The 13981-nt window shown below is 39.4% G+C and overlaps 1 protein-coding gene across 4 annotated transcripts in view; it reads left to right on the top strand.

The window, feature by feature from the left end:
* LOC135097264 (uncharacterized) overlaps positions 1–12729 on the top strand; it is a 177251-nt gene extending 164522 nt beyond the window's left edge. Inside the window, exons 5-6 of one of the 4 annotated variants that reach the window (XR_010265552.1) lie at positions 4865–4949; positions 11960–12729. Coding sequence is in view for 1 of the 4 variants with exons in the window: in XM_063999079.1 (XP_063855149.1) it covers positions 4865–4949; positions 11960–12015 (141 nt within the window). In the remaining 3 variants the exon portion in view is untranslated. The remainder of the gene's footprint in view (positions 1–4864; positions 4950–11959) is intronic. The other 3 variants (XR_010265547.1, XR_010265545.1, XM_063999079.1) reach the window with 3 other exon arrangements.
* Positions 12730–13981: the final 1252 nt, after the last annotated feature.

Raw genomic sequence — 13981 nt, 5'->3', positions numbered from 1 at the left:
GAGAGAGAGGAGAGAGAGAGAGAGGAGAGAGAGAGAGGAGAGAGAGAGAGAGAGAGAGAGAACGACGAACACGACTACCTCTTTACATGTTTCACTTTTGCTTATGTACAGTCGGTCACATACATACTGTCCAAAACCCTTTAATAATACGAAATCCCTCAACGGTAAGTAATCATAACTTAAAGCTACTCTAGAGACAAGTGAAAGGTCTAAGTGGAATTTTAAAGACCACCTCCCTTCACCTTTCTCACTGCTGCTTATTTGTTGCCAACGTAAATAGTTTTCAGTTTCGGAATAAGACTAAATCCCTTAACGATGAATGAACATTACATTACATCCCTTGCGACTGGAGTGAGCAGAGCCAAGGCTATTTATTATTAGAGTCCGTGGGAGGGGAGAGAGGGGAAGTTACAAGGGAGGATGACAGTGGCAGGGTGTCGATGTCAGTGTTGACGATAGACAAAGAGTGTGAAAGATTTATGAAAGAAGACTAGTTTGAAAATGAAGCAGAAAGAGAAGACATGTTTTATATAAGATGGGTTTTGCTAGAGGGTAACAAAACTTCTAAAAAACGGTGCAAATGAGGTGCCAGTTCACTAAGACAGTTAGAAAGCAAGTGTCTCGAAACCTCTCTCTTGAAAACGTTTGTCACATAAAAAACATGTTAAAATAAATCAAGATGCGTGAATCCATGAGGCCTACACGCGGTAGTCCCTTCATGAAACATACCTGCCTATATCCGTAGAGGTCGTGCGGATCTCCCATGCTATTTTCAAGTTAAAAAATGCATTTGTTTATTTCATAATTTTCCTTTTCCCTCGCCTTGCGAAAGAACACTGACTCCCACTCATGAGAACTCCACGACCCTGCACGTGAGTCAATGGAAGCAGGAATGGAGAGGCAGAGCACTATTCCTCTAATTAACGATGCTTAAACTTGAAAATTTTTCCTCTACTAATAACATTTTCCAACATAATTCCCCTCTTGCAAACTGAGTAGTAATCAAAACCTTACATTGTTACCTCAAATCAAACACAGATCCCAGAGTTATTATATGTAACACAAAACACAATAAAAAAATCCATAAAACATGAAGACTCAGGGAGCAGAAAACTCAGTCAGTCACGTTAGCATACAGATCGACTCCCCGCCGTTGTCCTGCCTCCCTCAAGCCGCCAAGGGAGCGCGGAGGAGATGAACTCTAATGAAGGAGGATTTGATCAATATTTCGGTCCCGCCCGGCTGACGCTGCCGTGTGGGTAATCCGTTTAATTCAGGATACCTAAAGCCGATATGCGATGGAGGCGTATCGTTCACGTCTGGCCACGCAGGGCTGGGCGGCGCGGGGGCTGAACTGTGCGGGAAGAGTGGACGGAGGGAGTAGGGGAGAAGGAATGAAAGAGAGTCATACAGAATAAAACAAGGGTTAGTCGGAAGTGTTACAAGGAGGAATGAGTGGTACATGGACGGAATGGAGTAATTTCAAGGATTTAAGGCAAGAAAAGGCAGTTGTTCTGAACGAAAGGGAAGTAATATAGAGTAGTAGTATATGATAAGGGTAGCAATACAAAGGGTAGATTTATAGCACAAGGGGAAATAGAGAAGTATAAGGGGGAGGTGGGAGTAGTATTAATGCAGGACTAGGAGAGTGGAATATTATCAAGCAAATGAGTAATATGGTAGGTATAAGGAAAAGGAGAGCAAAAAGAAAAAAAAACGGTTGGGTTATAATACAAGGAGGAATTGAATAGTAGAAGGAGAGACAAGGGAAAGAATTGTACCAAGAAGTATGAGTAATGCAGAGGAATACAAGGTAAGAGTATTAATGCAAGGGACGGGGTAGTGTTACAAGGGAAAATGGAGCCATACAAGGAAAGGGGAAGTGATTTTAAAGGGAAGTAAAGAATAATACAAAAGAAGGGGAGTAACAGAGGAATAATGCAAGATGGAACCAATGCAAGGGAACAGGAATAGCATACAGAAGCAGAACTAACACAAGGAATAGGAAATACAAGAAGTAACACAAAATCTAGTATTATCCCCTCTTGGGAAATTAAAAAAAAAAAAAGGATAAATAATCCCGCTCCACTGAAAGGAAATTGACTTAACTCCGGAATGTGATTCTTTGAGGACGGGACGCGTAGTGCCTCTGCTCTTGGCGGCGGGGGGTGGTGGGCGAGGAGGCGCAATTAACCGTGCCTTGGAGTCTGGTTTGGTGACGCTGAGGGAAGAAGGCTGGTCTGGAGCGATGTGATAAGTTAGTTTTGCCCATTATTGTGTATCTCGAAGTGTTTTTTTTTTTTGTGGCTTTTTGCAGGTGGGGATTTTGTGATTATTGCCGATATGGCTTTGTTTGTCATGGTTCTTGTTTGTTCTTGTTTATGTGTGTGTGTGATTCACGTACGGTCGTCCGCTGGTCACCCAGCCAGCCGTTCCCCTACGGAAAGAGCTCAGAGCTCTGATAGGACTGAGACCAATGACACACCACACACCGGGACAGCGAGGTTACAACACCTCGGGTTACATCCCGTACCTACTTGCTGCTAGGTGAACAGGGGCTACACATTAAGAGGCTCGCCCATTTGCCTCGCTGCGCCAGGGATTCGAACCCGGGCCTTCTTGGTTGTGAGCCGAGCGTGCTAACCACTACACTACGCACTACACTACGCGGTGTGTGTGCATGTGTGTTTTATTTTTCATCGTATTTGTTGTTGTCGATTTAGTTATTGTTCATGCTGTTGTTGGTGGTAATGGTGGGATTGTGCCTCGACGTTTCTTAATACGTAATCTACAATGTTATCTGAGGATGTGCGTGAATGTATTACATAGACGATAAACAACTACAGGTGAATAGTTCTTGCTAACAGTAACAATATTAAAAAAAAAGAGGGGAAAAAAAAACTACATTCAGCAAATAGACAAGAGTTTTGATGCTCTGACCTTTCTTGACAAAGTTACGTGATAAATATGATACGATCTTCCTTTATTTAATGTGTATTGGAGGGAGCGGAAGCTGTTTTGTGCTGTGTCTGGAATCGCTGACACTCATGGGTTGAATGTGAGAAGAAAATGAAATACCCCAAAAAATCAACTATTAAACAAAGATAGTAAGAAAACTAATTTATAGAGATAGGTGCATATTGATAGATAAATGATTTTATAAATAAATAAATAAACATGTTCATAAATACAAACACAAAAAAAAAAAAAAAAACGTAGATATAGATAAAGAAGTCCATATAGCAGGTGAAGAAATATAATGATTTGCAAGAGAGAAAATAGATGAATAGATAGATTATTAAGTAGATAGAAAAACAAATAAGTAAACGCTATCAAGGAACACACTGTATCCGGCTCCTCCTTAACCATCTAACGAGTGTCTGCAAGTGGATGCCCAAATGTTTCTATGTGGCAGGTTTTCCTTCACATTTCGACACCCTCGCGCCTGTAAAGATGATGGGATGCTCATTATTGTGTGGATGTTTCTACGTCGTTGCCTTTTCCGCAGTATGACTCCCTCTCGCCTTCCTGATATTGTGCTGCACTTTAGCCCCTTGCTCCCTTATCAATAGGTCGTCAGGCAGGTGAATGTACGTCTCCCAGGTGAGTGTGTGTTATTCATTCGCCGTCACTGCGACATTAGTCAGTCTCTTTCCGCCACTCCGCTAACAAGCTCACATGTTTTCTGTTTTGATACTTTTATGTCGAGAGGTATGTGTTTTGAACCGTGGCAACCTGTGACACAAAATAATATGCTAATTAAACTATTTTTCTTTTCCTCTCTCTAAGATATTTTTGGCACGTGTAACAATATAAAATGGGCAAGGAACCACCTTTTTTTTTTCAAAGCCGCCTTCCTCTTTTTTCTGGAAATTACTACGTTTAGTGAGTGAGTCGCCTTGACGCAGCGTTCAATTAAGGCAAGTTTTACGCTTCTCATACTCATGAAGTGTTATTGTAAAGCGAGCGTCTGTTTACTCCCTCTTCCTCACGTGGACAGTTTTATCCTCTCCCTCTGGTCTTGTCTTTTCTCCCTCCCGCACATCAACCAGCATCGGATGAGGGACGGAGGGATGACCACACACAGGGAATGGATAAGGCAACTCGTGGGAATCCTCTGGTGACTTGACACGAAGATGGGCCCTTGTTTGTTGACTTGGCTGAAAATTATTTCCGTCTCACCTGAATATTCAAGGATCTTGGTGGCTATTCCGGGCGCCAAGTTACCCGGATAAGTTTGTATTCGTCTCGCTGTGTTCAGTGAGTCGAGCTGAGTGTGAGGGATTGGTTGTAGTGAATGACGTAGGTCTCGTAGTGGTTAACTGGTGTCGTTCAGCTCGTGGTGTTGTGGTGTTTGTGCCTCGCGGTGGTCACTGTCCACCTGCACTTGTCTGGCTGATTGGTGTTACAGTTGTCAATTTGTATCTTGTATTCTTATAATCCCTTTTATGATTTGTTATTTTGAATGGTACTGTATATTACTTCTATTCATCTCTTTCATACTTTTCTTTTTTTTTTTTTTTTTTTTTTACTTGTCATGAGTACCTGTTAAAACGTGGACCTTCTATGTTAGTAGGGATTTACAAAGTATTTAGCTTTCTCATATTTATTTTCACTACTTGCTGCTATTACCTGTTGGAGAAAGGTGAAGATATATTATTACTGTCGTTGAAGTCTTTCATTCTTGAGTTTAATATTCATTACTAGTATTTATTGAGATATAGATTAATTTTGTTTTCTTTTGTTGTGTTCCATTGAAGACGAGCATTATTTTTTCTATTTTTTTCTTTTACTAGAGGGGCAACGATGGTGAGGCTGCGGATGCTCCCCACTGAGCCACTTAACGCGTACTCTTCAATTGTAGATCCCCGGTGAGGAGGAGGCCGTGCTGGCGACTCGTGCAGCATTCGGTGAGGAGGAGGCGGTGCTGGCGACTCGTGCAGCATTCGGTGAGGAGGAGGCCGTGCTGGCGACTCGTGCAGCATTCGGTGAGCTGACTCTTAACCTGTTTTCTGTTAAATATGTTCAAGGTACACTGAGTTTTGCATTGCTGTGGGGAAGTTTTTTTTTCCAAGCTTCGCGTCGGTAAAATTAAGTACGGCTTGTCTAGGAACTTTTTTTGGCATCTGATAGCTACATTCTGCTTTCATTTATTACATCATGTCGCGAACATCGCCATCTTTTGTACTACAGAACGATGTTAAACAACCCTTTCCCTGAAGAACTTGTGTGTAAAATTCCGGATCTTTCATACACACTCGTAGCGATGATCGTTTTCTAGAGATTGAGAGTGGAAGGTGAAAAATTTACTCGATAATGTAATCTACGCCATAACATTCGCGGCTGTTCTCTCCCCGCGTTAGTCTTCCGCACTGCCATATCAAATTCCAGTCAAGTTCTGTGTGAAAATGTGGCGTTACAGAGTTCACGCAACTTTAATGATCCTTGGAACCCGGCAAGGTGCACTAGGGTTTCATGTTCATCAGAAATCCCCTGAGTAAATAAGTATCAAGTATGAATGCTTTTCTTAGTCCTTTCGCTATATTCCTGCTGTATCAACCCGGGTCAAGATCAAGCATATCAATTTTTGTTAGCGCTGGTGTTCAGGTGAACGAAAAGTGGAAAAGAGTGGCGAGCATCCGTATCTGCTCCCGAGGATTAGTTGCCATTTGGCTAAGAGGTCAGACAGGGTGAGGAAATTCTAGATGAAAGAGTGAAGGGGAGTGACGAGCTCAAAGCCTGCAGAAATAAGTGAAGCGTATACGTGATTGATAAGACACTTGCACGCCAATTACGAATCGTTATTAAACTTGTAAAAAAAAAAAAAAACTTTAAACCGTTACTTTTATCATTCACTCATCTTCCTGAAAACATTGGGTGACTAGAATAAACTCAGCATGGGAGATAGTGTATTTTTTCCTTGCTTGAATTTGAAGGAATTAATTAGTCGGTTTCCTCCCCTCGCGTAAAATGACTGAATAGCAAAGCACTCGAATACTTAACAAGCATTTTACATTTTCATGGAGAAGCATACGTGAGAAGGATGCGTGGATGAACTTCAGCACCCCTGAAGTGATAAATATGACAGCGTCAGTGAAGGTGTTGCCACCTGATGTCCCTTCGAAAGAACCTCCCCTCATCATGAAGTCACACTCCACTAGAGGCACGAACTCTGTTTTATAAGAGTGTAATATATTCCTTTTCAAGTCCAGCAAATACATGTGTGGCTCTTGTTAACTCTTGGAATCCGGGTGGTGTTTTGAAACTTATTTTAAGTTAGGACCGTATGGAGCTAAATGGCTTTTCACCCGAGGAATTTACTGGACAAGGCGTAAACTATTGATCGTAAGAGAAAAGCTGTAAAACTTAATGAAATATCTTAATCTAGAAAGACTTCTAGATGCAGAAGTTAACCTTACAAAGAGTTAATTAATGAATTTCCCCTTGTGTAAAGAATCAGTGCTAGAAAGATACAAAAAGTGAGTCTAGTTGAAATTGTAAAAGTACTAAGCAAGGATGCGAAGGTAGAATCAAGAAAAGATCGAGGAAGGAAAGCAAGATGGATTAACACAAAGTGATATTTAAGGGATATTTAAGATAGACATCTAAAAGATTATTGTACAAAAATGAGTGTCTAAAAAGCTGTCAGTGATTATGGAAATACGAGTATGTATCTAGCAGTGAAAAGGATAAACTTAATCAGATGAAAGGAAATTATTAATGTTTGTCCGTGTGTGTGTGTGTGTGTGTGTGTGTGTGTGTGTGTGTGTGTGTGTGTGTGTGTTTAGGAGACGGAATTATCTATCTTCATAAAAATACAGGTGCACTTCAGAAACTTCAGTGCACTTTCTTCTAGATGTTATGCGGAACTATTATTCGTAATCCCTCGTGGAAGTTAAGTAAAGGCAAAGCTACCAAATGATAATTAGCGATCTTCCTTTCATGGCCACAAGAAAATGCTGCTTAGTGCCGCTTTGATGTCTACTGCCGAGCGGGGAATAAAACGAATGTAAAAAAAAAGTTCATGTGTAGAATTTTATTATTGAAGAAAAGTCTCAAATAACAAAGAAAAATAGTGATAACAAAGAAAAATAGTGATAACATACCACACTACATGCAACACGAAATAGTTAATTTATAACAACAACTCATTCCATTATGGCATTGCACTTAGATTGTAATATTAAGAGAAGACGAAGAGTTTCAAATTTCTTCCGTACCTGATGTATTTAATGGCAAGATGAGTTTCAGCTTTCCCATGTAACCTATACTGTATTAGCTCTCTAGAAAACCATCAGAACGTATCACACATTAAAAAAAAAAAAAAGGGTAGAAGAAAATAAACATATATCAAATCCTTTGGAACACTTATGAAACACCAGGTATATAACAATTTCAATCTTCCTCTCTTGACGACTTAGAAAAAAAAAAAAAAATGGACTCTTTCCAGAACAGTATTACCTTTATTCAGTTACATGGGCAGGATACTTGACTTTTACTCTGGAGAATGGAAAGCCTCAGGGTGCGTAACATTTCAAATATAGTTGTTTTGCAGTACCTCAAGTCGTGTTTTTTATTTTCGCTTTTTATCCTGAAGTGGATGCCGATATTAATGAAATATGTTATTGCAAACGGGAAGACGTGAAAGGAAGAGGGTAAGTGGAAATAAAGAGGGGAAAAAAGGAGTGAATGTCGGTGAAAATACAGAAAGAAAGTTAGGATGTGAAAGGAATGGATTAAAGGAGAAAGGAAGATGGTAGATAGAGAGAAAAAAAAAAGTGTAGAAGGGGGGAAAGACAGTGAATGTTAAGGGAGAGAATGAATGAAGTGTAAGATGGAAGTGAATAATGGAGGAAGGGAGGAAAAAGCAAAGTAGGTGACGGAGGAAAATAATCAGGGTAAAATTATTGTAAAGGACATGCGAAAAAAAATTGCTCATATACATCCTTTGAATAAGGATTTCTTATGTAGTGACGTCATCTTCATCACCACCACCACCACCACGACCATCACCACCACCAAAATCACCACTCACAGTAACTATCAAACAAGACCCTTCACAACCAGCCATCTACAAGTTATGATAGGCAATTTCTTTTAATCTCTTTCAAAAATCTAACTTTATATTCGTTATTTTGTGTACTGTCCTGATAACAGAGTCATCAGAATTTACCTTTTAAATCTTTCTTGGACTGTAAACCATTTTACTAAGTCTATTCAGCCATCTACTACTCTATTTGATAGCCAATTTTTTTTTATTTGCTTTTACAATCTAACTTCATCAAGTTTGTATCCATTAGTTTGTATCTATCCTGATTACTAACCATAAGGATCGTATCTAAGTCACCTTTTCTGTAACCCTAATGCCTCTCGAATACGTCTTTCAGGTCTCCTCTTTTTCTGGGTCAGTGTATAAGTTTAAGGCTTAAAATTATGGCTTTCATTGACAACTGCTAGCTTTTGAGTCCCTCTTTATTACATCAAACCAATTAAATTTCTTTCATCAGGAATTTCTTCATCTAGGAATTTCATCCTGTAAGTCTTACTACTTGTGGAAATGATTTTGTTGACATCACGAACATATTTAATGGAAAATACCAAAATATATAAAGGTTAATTTATTTCCTCATAACAACGATTATTTATCTGGGAATTCCACGTTCTGCTCCAAGTAATCAAAAATCTTTGCACAGAAGAAAGTGGACTATTTTTCCACTTCTTTTGCCAGAAAATTCAATAGTATAATTGTACATTTCTTTCAGGTTTTGAATTTTACAACAACCAGATTTTACATTAGAATCAAAGTTGTATTTGTGAAAAGAGGGAGTCCTCTTAAATCCTCAGTCGTGTCGTTCTCGTAGTCGTCGTCGTTTTTCTCCTCTTCCTTCACCTCCTTCCCCTTTTCTTCTGTGCTACTCCCTCCCTCTCTTCGTCCTCGGTCTTGCTCCAGTGCCTCCTCGCCTTCAATAACCTTTTCCAGCGTGCGTCACCGCGGAAAAATAGCGGCGGTGAATTAGGAATTATAAGAGACTGAGGATAAACCACTAAACAATTTACGAAGGCCGGTGACTTGAGAGGGCGGCGGTTGTGAGGGAGACGAGGAGCGAGGGGAAAGTCTGCGCCCTCACAAGTTAAGTTTTCTTCTTTCTCGCCTTCTTAGATAGTTTTGGGTTGGGTTCTTATGTGGCATTCTTCCTATTCTTGTTTTTTTTCTCCTTGTCCTCCTTCTCTTATCGGATATTCAGGCTTAGGAAGTGCATGATTTCAGGCTTTTCAGGGATTACTTTGGAATATTAATTTTAATCTCCTTCTCCAGCCTCTTTACCGGTCGCAGGAAGGCACACTTTTCTCTCCTTTCACTTTATTAGCTCATTTTTTTAGGTATTATTCTTTACTGGCTCATTTTTCATGTTTTATTCTTTATTATTCATTTCTTCCTTCATTCACTTGAGCAATTTTGAGTGCGGCGATGGTTATTACTTTTTTATCACTTGCCGTGGAGTTGCAACCCTCAACACATTATATTTCTTTCATTGAGTTTTGAAGAACAATTTCTCTCTCTCTCTCTCTCTCTCTCTCTCTCTCTCTCTCTCTCTCTCTCTCTCTCTCTCTCTCTCTCTCTCTCTCTCTTACCCCACATTTTCGTCACATTCCTCCTCTTTCTGTCTTCTTCTCTCCTTCTCCAGGTGTAAAATATGGAGCATATATCTCTTAACTTCCTCATCCATATCATCTCAGCCACCCTTCTCTCCACTCGCGCCTCTCGTCCCTCACTCACGCGACGTACTCTTTCACACCTCTGCGGGCACTGAACAAAACATAGAAACAAAACGTAATTGTTAATTTTCTCCACTTTTGTATCAGTTTGTGAAGTGTGTTTGTGTGTGTGTGTACATGGTGAGGGTGTGTAAGAACGTAAAAAATAAATAAATAAAAACAGTAAAGAAAGTTGCAAGCAGGAAGCGATCAAGCCTACATATGTCAGTTCATCTGTGTGTGTGTGTGTGTGTGTGTGTGTGTCCAGCTGTGTGTCAGTATCAAGAGAGAGAGAGAGAGAGAGAGAGAGAGAGAGAGAGAGAGAGAGAGAGAGAGAGAGAGAGAGAGAGAGAGAGAGAGAGAGAGAGAGAGAGAGAGAGAGAGAGACACACACACACACACACACACCCCAAGAGCAGCACCAGCAGCAGCAGCAGCAGGCAGGTCGGGCGGGGCTCTAAGGTTTGTGTTTGCTCATTATTCTGAAGTGGCAAGTGGAGAGTCTTGAGAGGCCGGGCGTGAGAGGCTCCCCAAGGTTCCCCATGTTTGCCTTGGGTGTGGTTACCTCCGCCACCATGAACACCACACACCTATACGCTGATTACTCGCTCCTCACTCTCTCTCCCTCTCTTCCTCTCCTCACTGACGCACCGTCCACCTCAACCCCTCTCGTCTCACTTTCCCTTTCCATTGTCATCCGTTTTTTGTTCTTTGTAAGAGTCCAGAAAGTCAAGATTCTGAGTATTCTCGTTGCTTTGTACGTTTATCAAAGGGCTTCATTTACTTAATTTTACGTACTGTCTCTCGATTTTTCTCGTCCTGGGAACTTGCTGGCAATACCTGAGCGACACCTGGGTCCTAGAGTGGCGCGGTGGCAATTGCTCCCTCCCTCAGGTGATTAACAGTGACAGGAAACCTATTGACACTGTATTACCTGTCGGCGTTGACGTGTTTACCTGAAGAATACCTGTCGGGGATAGAGAGAGAGGAGGAGATGGTGGAGAGAGGAGAGAGGGTTGGTTTTGCCTGGTTTGTGCCCAGCCTGTTTGTGGCGACTTTGGTATATATAGGTTTTCCTTTCTTTAATGTGTATAATTGTTTTGGTGTGGTGCTTTATCTGTTTCTTTTGCACGTAGCTCACTTACGAATATCTAATATTTTCTTCAGTTAGTTTACTTATGTTATTTGCTGTTCTGCTGTTGTTGTTGATGCTGCTAGTGCTCATTGATAAGCAAAGATCAATAACAAGGGATAGAGTATATTTGGGGATACAAGAGAACATATCCCGCATTCCGTAAAGACCTCATCGCTCATTGGAGAAACTGATGTGAAATTGATATATGTGGTGCAGATTGATGAAGTGACTGAATTTGGTATTGTTTTTTTCAGGCGTCACTAAATCAGAGAGCTAAATAGTTACTCTAGTGTGTCAACCAGTACCATGTCAGTTTCTAGTTGCAATCCTCATTCAGTTTTGCCTTAGTGTGTGTTTATTGTACTGAATCACATGCATGTTTAAACAATGCTAGGTCGTCACTGGTACACCTTATCTCAGAAACCAGCTTTAGGGAATATATTGTATAGTGTTGTTGATATCCGCACATGAGAAAAAAAAAAAAAAAGATTGAACTAGGATAAGGAAATAATAGTAACGGAAGAGATTTTTGATATTCTGAAGTTTGCTGCGCGACACTTAATATCATCTTAATTTTAAGCTGATCGCAACGAATTTTGTGAAGAAAACAGTTTTTAATTTCGTGACACTATTTTTTGAAATTTTGAACGTGGTCCTTGACATAAAAAGTACATGTGGCAGTAGCGGCAGATCCAGTAGCCAGGTACAGGTTGATAGGCCTCGTAAGGAAGCCTGTCGCCGGGCAGGTGCCAATTAAAAAGTATAAGTACCCTTCCATAGATAATTACCGCCACTCCAGTGACTCCGTCTTGTAACGCCTTCATTAATTCCCTGTCAGGCGTGGAGTAATGGGTATTCACGTCTTGTCCGTTACCTGGGGAATCTACAGGAAAGGTTTACGTTTGCCACACAGTATGTCCTGGAGACTTGGGAGGCCGGCGGAAATGAAACATTTAAAACATCTGAAGCATTTATTCATAACGTCAATTGTATAAAGTATTAGATAAACTTCAAAAAAATGAATTCGTAATGTGTAGCTAGCCTTTATAAACCATAGTTTTTTTTCAGACAGAGGGAGACGAAAAGCGAAGGAAAAGTCTGCGCCCTCACAAGTTAAGATCTGAGTTTTCTTCTTTCTCATTTTCTTAGTTTTTAGTTGAATCTTACGCCGATGTAATAGGAAACCTTATGATAGAGTTCAGCAGATAAAAATTACGATAAAACCCAAAGATAGAATAAAAGTGAGTTTGAAATTAGGCTAAATAGTAGTTTTTATATGATTAAAACTAAAATCTTACATCATGTTTCTTTTTTTTTTCTTAATGTAAAGAGGGCTGCTGGCTAAGGGCAATAAAAATATGAGTAAAAAATTTCACTTGAATGCAAGGTCCAAAATAATCAATTATTAGTGGGTAAATGTCTTGAAACCTTCCTCTTGAAAGAGTTCAAGTCATAGGATGAGGAAATACTGAAATAGGCAGGGAGTTCACAGGAAGTTAATTTATGTATGCGTGACTGCTTACGGAAATAAATAAATTTGTGACGGTAGAAGTTAATACATTTTACATTTTTAAGACCTTGAAAATCACAAGTCCTCAAACACACTGACGAATAAAGTTTACATATAACACATAAATGGAATGAAAAGGGAGGAGAATAAACATTAGACAAAAAAAAAATTGATCTGTACATTTAATTCCAGGCTAAACCTCAGTGATCTTGTTCTATGTGTGTTATTTGTCCCGTCCTCTCTTGTGTGGTGTCGCAGGAAAAAAAAAATCCATGCTGACTTACCTGTAGGGTAGGTAATAAGACCTCTTACCTTGGCATTGGAAGAATCAACAGGTGTGGTAAGTGTGAGGGCACGAGAGAGAGAGAGAGAGAGAGAGAGAGAGAGAGAGAGAGAGAGAGAGAGAGAGAGAGAGAGAGAGAGAGAGAGAGAGAGAGAGAGAGAGAGTAGATCATTCATATCTCTTCATATCTGCAAACATTAAATTTGTGGGTATTGCAAAAGGCATCCTAAACTGCGAAGACTGTTATTATTTACCGAATTCATAACCGGACACTTGTAATTTTCTTAAAAAAATAAATAAATAAAAAATTGTGACGAAATTTTTCCATGATATTCATCTTCTATGCATGAACCCTTTAATTTCTCTTTTTTTACATTTTCTGTTTCATTGAAAGGAAACAGACGATTCGTCACAATGACGTCAATAAACTAACCAGATACTTTTGAAATTTTGTTTTTCTTACTTAAGCATTTTTTTTTTTTTTTATGTGTGTGTGTCACATGTAAACTAGTAACACTGTATATATTTTTGTCCCTTCTTTTCTGTGTGTGATTAGTTGCCGCCTTTGTATAGGAAAATACATCTTTTTTCCGTGTGTGAGATAACATTAAAAACACAAAGATTACTACGTAAAAGAAATGCATATGAAAAAAATCTGCTAAGCTGTTTGAGCTCACTACGTTTTTTTTTTCTTTTTCTCCTTTTTTTTTTCTTTTTTTATGCCTGGTGGAAAGACGAGACAGAGTGAACGGTGCTTTTACCATCTGTGTATTTTAGTGCGGCGGCGCTCACAGGAAGTGATATACAATACAGTGTCAGTCAGTTGTGTGTTTTGTAAACCTCTATTAACATTTTTAGAGGTAATGATACTGGAAGAAAAATTATTAATCAGGAGCGGGAAAAGAAATAGCTTCCTGTAGATGTGATAAAAAAAAAAAAATTTCTTGTTGCAACGTGGAAAAATAAGGTCGATTTTTAGTTGTTGTGGTTAAAGGTAATTTTTTGTTTTGTGTGTTGGAGAGTAATTCCTCTGATGTGTCTTGAGAAAATTATTCCTTCTGAAGAAGTGGTGGAAACGTAGTTTCTCGAAGGTGCAGTAAAAAAGATAATTTCTCTTAAAGTTATGATGGAAAAAGTATTTTCTCAAAGATCTATTTTAAGAGGGATTTTCATTAATCTATTAAGATAATAGTAATTCCTTTTTAGTATAGAGATATTTTCTTGAAACTGCTGTGAAAAAATCGTAAGTTTTCAGTTGCATATTGAAAAACAAATCTAGTATGGTAAAGAAAACAAA

Source organism: Scylla paramamosain, chromosome 4, assembly GCF_035594125.1.
Source record: "Scylla paramamosain isolate STU-SP2022 chromosome 4, ASM3559412v1, whole genome shotgun sequence".
Lineage (NCBI taxonomy): Eukaryota > Metazoa > Arthropoda > Malacostraca > Decapoda > Portunidae > Scylla > Scylla paramamosain.
This window is presented reverse-complemented; position numbering and strand designations above follow the sequence as displayed.